We start from the raw sequence: 8,359 nt of genomic DNA on the forward strand, positions 1-8,359 counted from the left end.
CAAAAAAACTGTATTCTTAACAAAATTAAACCGAACCGACGGTTCGATTTTAATTTTTTTTAAAAATCGAAATATATTATTTATAAAAAAATTAAAATACTAATTCGGTATTCAGTTTATTCAATTGAATCGAAAAATTAAATCGAATAATCGAATCATTGTTATTATTTTTATTTGTCTTTACAATATTATGTTTATATAGATGGAGTATTAGAGTTTGTTATGTATTTTGAAATCTTAATATTTCATATTTTGTGAGTAGTGAGTATCTTATTAGTGGTTAGTAAGATATTAGTAATAAAATATATTTTGAATACTTTATATTTATTGTTAATATTGTAATGAAATTATGATGAATTAATTGTTGAAAAAATTTATGACATTCATGAGGTTTGATAGGCTAAAAATTTAAAAATTCAAAATAAGCTCAATAGGTCTAGAACAAAAAAAAATCGAACTAAACCGATTTAAAAAGATCCGTTTGAGTTCAGTTCTTATTGAGTTTAATTTTTATTCAGTTTTTTTTTATAAAATAACCGATTTAAATCAGTCTTGTTTAATTTCGATCCGAACCGTACTCACCCCTAGTCTCGACTGTCGAGTTTGAGCACAATGTTACTTAAGTTTAGTTTGGCAGTTAAAAGTATTTAAAAAAAGATTTCCTTTTTTCCCCTACTTCGAGGGTTACTTTTTTAAATAGCGAATTTAATCAATTTATTTTCTTGTTTAATAAGAATTCGTATCCATATAATATATTTGAAAGGAAAATATATCTACAGAATGTGGGAAAGGACTTGTTTGTTAGATTATTGACATCCATTTACATGCTCTAACTTGGTTGAGAAGTTTATATGATAAGAATCATATAAACACGACACTATACATAAGAGAATGCAAAATTTTCTCTAAAAAAAAGGAGGTAATTTAATTAAGTTCTGTGAATGTAAATGTTGTATGTACATGGTTGTAATTTAACATCATATAACAATATTTTTTTTTTTTGTTTCTTCACACATTTCTTGAAGCTCGAATTCAGAAACTTTTTTTAATTATTTTTTAAATTAACAATTAATTATAATAAAAAAAATCTATTAAAACTTTACATGATGCACAGAAGACCGAGAACACTCAAATATAAAAAAAAAAAAATTATATAAATCTATGCCAAAATAGGTTGCATATACTTTTCAACCATTTAAAAAAAAGAAAAAAAATAACATGTGAAAACACTCAAAATATAATCATCTATGTGGAATAGCAACGCGATCTAATACCGGCTATTGAATGAATATTTCCCAATATAATAAATTTTTTTTGATAAGCCCAATATATAATAAAATTTGATGCGAATCATTTGAATTTTTTTATTTAATAATACATAGTGAAGTTCAAAATCAATGTATTTGACATACAGGATTTAATTTTATTACCAAAAAATCATCATAATGTTAAAAACGAAATTTAATACATTATAACGAGATTTCAATCACATAATTATATAAATAATCTATTTATAACGTTTTCAGATTTAAGATATTCCCTTTTATCAGAAAATGAAAAAAAAAAAAAAGGGATTTAAGATATTCCCAAACCATTACAAGGAAATTATAATCCATCGTCAAAGTTTACTTCATTCTATAACCAAACACGCCCATTTTCCCTCTCCCTCTGGGCTCTGTCCTCTAGCCTCAGCCTCAACGTCACCAACCTACACATCCATTGCTCACTCTCCCTCGCTCAAACACTTCACTCTCTCATCAACTCCTGTAATTCCTATGTCTCCAATCTGATACACTCACCCCCACGGTAACACCCCTGCAACTTTCCTCGCCCACGCCATCCAATTCAGAACATGGAGCCTGACGTCAGCATGGAGACGTCATCCATGATCCGGATCGCGGTCCTCCCGATCGGCACAGTCCCACCAACTCTACTACGGGACTACCATTCAATGCTACTCCGCCACCACACGATCCCGCTATCTGCCATCAGCTCGTTCTACACGGAGCATCAAAAATCGCCGTTCACGAACCAGCCCTGGGACTCCGGTTCGCTCCGGTTCAAGTTCGTCCTCGGCGGGGCCCCACCCAGCCCCTGGGAAGATTTTCAATCCAATCGTAAGATCCTCGCTGTCATCGGCATCTGCCACTGCCCTTCCTCCCCGGATCTCGATTCCGTCATCGAACAATTTAACGCCGCTTGTAAGGGTTATAACTCCGCTCTCGTTAAACGATGCTTCGCATTTTCGCCATGTGACTCTCACGTGAGTATATTTATCGTATCTCTTACGAATTGCATTTTATATTTTTACTGTTTGCTTGATTGTTAAAAAATTGAAAAATTAGAGAATTGAGAAGCGAATTAGCAACGACGTGTATTAGTAAGAAGGTGAAAAAAAAAATTCTGTTTGATTTGTTGAAAAATTACCCCAAAAAAAAAAAGAAGAGAAATGAGAAGTCAATCAGCATCAAACTTTATTATTATTATTTTTTATTTGAAGTGAAATGTGACCAATTTATTGCCGTTCATGTCAAAAATTAATTTAAATGATGTACTATTAGCATATAATTTGCAACTTTTTGCCCTTGAATTTGATTGCTATATGTGGCATGGCTGAATTCATTCTTTTTACCGGTTGCAGCTAGAGGAGGGTGGAAAGAAGGGGGACAATTTGATTATGTTTCCACCAGCTGACCAACAAACACAGGAGTTTCATTTGCAAACAATGATGCAAGACATTGCAGCATCATTGTTGATGGAATTCGAGAAGTGGGTGCTTCGGGCAGAATCTGCGGGAACTATATTGAAGACGCCATTAGATTCTCAAGCCAGTCTCAGCTCAGAGGAGGTTTATGTTTAGGTGTCCTAAGTATTTTGAATCTGTTTTATATTTTCTGTTGAAGCATCGGTTTATTATGTTTATGTGTTGAACTTTGCAAGTTAATCTGTTTGATTTGTTTGAAAATACAGGTTATAAAGGCCAAAAAGCGGAGACTTGCTCGAGCACAGAAGACTATAGGGGATTACTGTTTGTTGGCGGGATCCCCTGTTGATGCAAATGCCCACTATTCTACAGCACTGGAACTGGCTAGGTTGACTGCTGATTACTTTTGGTATGCTGGGGCATTGGAGGGAAGCGTTTGTGCCTTACTGGTGCGTATACCTTTTAAAATAAGATTGTTTTATATGTTGCTAACCATATATGTGTGTGACAGATCAGGGCAGAGTGAGTGAATGAATAAATAATGCGTTTACTTATTACTGCCTCTTCTGAAAGTGCAAAGTACCTTTACATTACGCTGCATATTTTGGCTGCCCATAGAAATAAAAATTGTAAGGAAGCAATTACTAAGAATTTAACACAGGGTTACTGTTGTACTTGAATATTCTATTATCTGCACAAGTGTCTTCCTTTGGTCTGCTGTGGATATTTGACTTAATTTATTTGTTTAAATCTCTTGTTATTAGGTTGATCGAATGGGCCAAAAGGATGCAGTTCTAGAGGAAGAGGTTAAATTTCGTTACAATAGTGTTATCTTGCATTACAGAAAATCATTTATACCAGACAATGCTCAGAGGTAATTGATGACATTTATCGTTTTCACTGATGGACCTTCTTTCTTAGAGAGTGTTAAAGTTTACTGTTATGTGCATGATATTGTAATGTTTATAGATCTTATTTGGCCTGCAGATCCATTCTTCAGTAATATTTTTGCATTTTTGCCTCTTTTGTGATTAATCAATGAAATTTCATTTACTGCCATTCTTTGATTTTTCTTTCGTTGATATTTTTCTATTGCCTAGTTTACAATAAGGATTTACTTTTATCTTTGATTTTTTTTCCCTCAAGCTATGCTTTCAGAATAACTGTTTAACATGCTCTTTGATGTTAGAAAAGTAAAGGGCACCTCATGCATGGTTTCCCTCAAAATAATATTGATATGACATTATCTTTTTCTTCGTCTGTATTTTAAAGTTAGGTATCCATTTTCTTGTTATTTGGAACATCTTGACAATGAATAGTTATATATTTTGGGCATGCAGAGTTTCACCCCTAAGCTTTGAACTTGAGGCCACCTTGAAATTGGCAAGATTTCTTTGCAGGTATTGTCATTATCATTTCCACCCCTGTTAGCTATGTTTTGCTGAATGTGAAATATTGTTACGATCTAGTTAACTTATCATATTAGGTGAGCCTAGATATTTTTGATATTGACATTGGAGAGAATAGGAATATACTGCAAAGATCAAAATCGTATCTGGCAAAATGGAGATATGAATTGCTTTATTGATGATTTTTTTTTTCTTTTCGGATAAGAATGTTGCTTTATTGATGATTTGGTTAGCAATTCCCTGTGAATGCCATTCTGTATGTAGTAATTTTTCCACCTTAATAATCTGACATTTGTAGTATTATTCATTTGCTAACAAATTATTTGCTATCACTTAAGTGGGAAACTTCTAGGCATTTAATATCCTGTTTCATGATTGTGCTTTCTCTGCCTTATTTTTCTCAAAAAAAATACCAAATCCTTAGTTTGGATGGCTTCATATCTTAATCTGTATATTCTGTTTTTACAGGAGAGAGCTGGCTAAGGATGTGGTGGAGTTGTTGACCAGTGCTGCAGATGGTGCAAAATCTCTGATAGATGCCAGTGACCGTCTGATCTTATACATTGAAATAGCTCGTTTATTTGGAACTCTTGATTATCAAAGGAAGGCTGCCTTTTTTTCAAGGCAGGTAGCTCAGTTGTATTTGCAACAAGAAAATAGGTCTGCTGCTATTTGTGCCATGCAAGTTCTTGCAATGACTACTAAAGCATATCGTGTTCAGGGTAGAGCATCCATCTCCAAAAGTTCTCTTTCCAATGTAAGTATGAAACTATGAATATATAATGAGGAAAGCCAACGGTTTATATAATTGTAACACTATAATCCTGTTGTCATCCTTAATTTGATGTAAATGTATGTTAGATTTTGTGGTTATTGTCAATGGATGGAATTTATATGTATGAAATGCTGAATGCAGTTCAAAAAGTACGGTTTTTCTATATTTTACCTCTCATTTGAGGTGCAGATTGCTTCTGTCAAAACTAATAAATTGACCATACTATCTTTTTCCTTCTTACAAAAGGAAACTGGATCAAGCCTTGTTGATGGTGGAAAGATGCATCATCAATCAGTACAGTCAGTAGTCTCACTCTTTGAGTCTCAGTGGAGCACATTGCAGATGGTTGTACTAAGGGAGATTCTGCTATCTGCTGTTCGAGCAGGGGATCCTCTTGCTGCATGGAGTGCAGCAGCTAGGCTTTTAAGATCTTATTATCCTTTAATCACACCTGTTGGGCAAAATGGCCTTGCTAGTGCACTTGCAAATTCAGCAGAGAGGTTGCCTTCAGGAACTCGCTGTGCCGATTCTGCCTTACCTTTTGTAAGGTACAAACCATTGCACTAATATCTTTTATCTGAAGTCTGCTGAAAAAGAAAATTGGTCATTGGGGTTGTATTTAGTTTTCATAAAACTTATATCAATCTTTTATTACTCCAGGTTGTACTCTTTTCCTCTTCATCCTTCCCAAATGGACATTGTGAAGCGCAATCCAGGTAGGGAAGATTGGTGGGCAGGATCTGCTCCTTCAGGTCCTTTTATCTATACTCCATTCAGCAAAGGAGAGCCAAATGATAGTAGTAAGCAGGAGCTTATTTGGGTTGTTGGAGAACCAGTGCAGGTCTTGGTGGAGTTGGCAAATCCATGTGGATTTGATTTAAGGGTTGACAGTATCTATCTCTCTGTGCATTCAGGAAATTTTGATGCTTTTCCAATTAGCGTAGAGCTCCCACCTAATTCTTCAAAAGTGATCACCTTATCAGGAATCCCAACTTCAGTGGGGCCTGTGACAATTCCGGGATGCACTGTTCACTGTTTTGGTGTGATAACTGAACACATATTCAGGGATGTAGATAACCTTCTTCTAGGGGCAGCACAAGGACTTGTGCTTTCTGACCCTTTCCGATGTTGTGGGTCTGCAAAGTTGAAAAATGTGTCAGTTCCAAATATTTCTGTGGTACCACCACTGCCACTGCTAGTATCAAATGTTGTCGGTGGTGATGGTGCCATCATTTTGTATGAAGGTGAAATACGTGATGTATGGATTAGTCTGGCTAATGCAGGTACAGTTCCAGTTGAGCAAGCACATATTTCATTATCGGGAAAAAACCAAGATTCTATTATCTCAATTGCATCTGAGACCTTAAAATCTGCTCTTCCTTTGAAGCCTGGAGCTGAGGTCATTATACCTGTGACCTTGAAGGCCTGGCAGCATGGCCCAGTGGATCCCGAAACTGTGGCCGGTAAGATTGCCTCTGGAAGCATTGGGAGGCATGTAAAGGATGTAAGCAGCCCTTCATTGTTGATCCATTATGCAGGTAACTTTCAGAAAGTAAATGTATTGTGATTTTCACTCCTTCCACTTCTCTATATTACACTATTCACTTTAGGGATTTTAATAGATTTTTTCTTCATGGAAGATTAATGCTTATTCCTTTCTTTTTGTTTCTCAGGGCTGCTTGCAAATTCCGAAGATCAATCTGCTGCACCCCCTGGTAGACGCCTGGTTCTTCCCCTGCAAATCTGTGTTTTGCAAGGTTTATCTTTTGTAAAAGCTCGTTTGCTTTCAATGGAGATTCCTGCACACGTCAGTGAAAACCTTCCGAGAGCAGTTCATGTGGAGACTACCTCCTGTAAAGGATTGGTTGGTTCCGGAAATCGGATGGACAAATTGATGAAGATTGATCCTTTCAGAGGAAGTTGGGGTCTACGTTTTCTTGAGCTTGAATTGTCTAATCCAACCGATGTTGTGTTTGAAATTAGTGTTACTGTCAAGCTGGAAAATTCTGGCAATGAGGATAGCCATTCTGCTGATCATGATGCTACTGAATATGGATATCCTAAAACAAGAATCGACAGGGATTACTCTGCAAGGGTATTAATACCACTGGAGCATTTTAAGCTACCTATTCTTGATGGTTCATTTTTCGTAAAAGACATGCAGTCTAATGGCACTAGTGGCAGCAGAAGTTCCAGTTTCTCAGAAAAGAATACCAAGGCTGAGTTGAATGCTTCCATCAGGAACCTCATTTCAAGAATAAAGGTCAGGTGGCAATCTGGCCGCAACAGCTCTGGAGAATTAAATATCAAGGATGCTGTACAGGCTGCACTTCAGTCATCTGTTATGGATGTACTGCTGCCAGATCCTTTGACATTTGGCTTCAGGCTAGTTAAAAAGGGATCTGAACAGGATGCAGAACTTGATTTACCTAATGATTCTTCTGGGCCTAAGGGTTCTGTCCTAGCACATGACATGACTCCTATGGAAGTTCTGGTTCGCAATAACACTAAAGAAATGATCAAGATGAGTCTTAGTATTACATGTAGAGATGTAGCTGGCGAGAATTGCATCGAGGGTACCAAGCCAACAGTCTTATGGTCCGGTAAGGATTTTTTTCGTATAATATTGTTGATTGGTAATATCATTTATTACCTGCACAAGAATGCGCTGGTGTTTTTTAATCACCACCAATTTGGCAAAAGGAAAAAGAAAATTCTTTGTTAGATTTTAATATAATACATAGGACACTTAAATCATTGGGTAATTAGTTAAGTCTAGGTCCCACATTTCTATGTTTGATTTCGAAATTTTTTTGTATCAATATGAATAAAACAATGTTAACGGTACTAGTGGTCGTATACTCGTATATAATAGTTTTTGTGAATATTTTTCAGGTGTTCTTAATGAAATAACCATGGAGGTTCCCCCGCTTCAAGAATCCAAGCATTGTTTCTCTTTATACTTCCTTGTCCCTGGTGAATATACTCTAGTAGCTGCTGCTGTGATTGATGATGCTAATAACATCCTTAGAGCTCGAGCAAGGACTGATTCTCCTGATGAACCGATCTTCTGTCGTGGGCCTCCATTTCATGTACGTGTTTCTGGCACTGCATGAGTTTTTTTTTAATTTTCTACCAGCTGGATGGATTATATATATTACATCACGACGGATGCTGACCAGAGTTTTTGGTGGTAGCATCAATTAAACATGCATTGCCGACCTTATGGAATTCTCTTCTTTAAACTCGCATTGCCGACAGTATGGATTTCTCCTCTGTATCGTTGTACTTACCCAAAATCCAAATCATTCTGTTTGCGGATTAGCATGCCATGCTGCATATTTAGGGTGCCTAAGTGCGTGTCAATTGTTGTGAAATGGATACTCATCGGAGATTTGTGATTCTTTCTGCAATGTTTGTGTTACTGTGAAATACCTACTCATCAGAAGTAGGCTTCCACTTTGTGTTTTA

General features: G+C 36.2%; 1 protein-coding gene across 2 annotated transcripts; it reads left to right on the top strand.

Moving 5' to 3' along the window:
* The first annotated feature begins 1,607 nt into the window (after nt 1-1,607).
* Nucleotides 1,608-8,359, top strand: LOC102615624 (trafficking protein particle complex II-specific subunit 120 homolog). Of its 2 annotated transcripts, XM_006483369.4 has the most exons (10): nt 1,608-2,263; nt 2,642-2,848; nt 2,971-3,153; nt 3,469-3,578; nt 4,045-4,104; nt 4,582-4,870; nt 5,135-5,436; nt 5,549-6,426; nt 6,562-7,491; nt 7,784-8,359. In XM_006483369.4, the coding sequence occupies exons 1-10, from the start codon at nt 1,853-1,855 to the stop codon at nt 8,002-8,004; spliced, it is 3,591 nt and encodes a 1,196-aa protein (XP_006483432.1). In that variant the 5' UTR covers nt 1,608-1,852; the 3' UTR covers nt 8,005-8,359. The 2 variants fall into 2 exon arrangements, with proteins under 2 accessions (XP_006483432.1, XP_024956621.1); XM_025100853.2 differs by lacking the exon at nt 4,045-4,104.

Source organism: Citrus sinensis, chromosome 1, assembly GCF_022201045.2.
Source record: "Citrus sinensis cultivar Valencia sweet orange chromosome 1, DVS_A1.0, whole genome shotgun sequence".
NCBI lineage: Eukaryota > Viridiplantae > Streptophyta > Magnoliopsida > Sapindales > Rutaceae > Citrus > Citrus sinensis.

Coding starts and splice junctions, on each gene's coding strand:
- LOC102615624 (XM_006483369.4), top strand. CDS start 1,853: ATGGAGCCTGACGTCAGCATGGAGACGTCATCCATGATCCGGATCGCG. Junction 3,579..4,044: donor ATACCAGACAATGCTCAGAG/GTAATTGATGAC, acceptor TTGGGCATGCAG/AGTTTCACCCCTAAGCTTTG. Junction 7,492..7,783: donor GCCAACAGTCTTATGGTCCG/GTAAGGATTTTT, acceptor AATATTTTTCAG/GTGTTCTTAATGAAATAACC.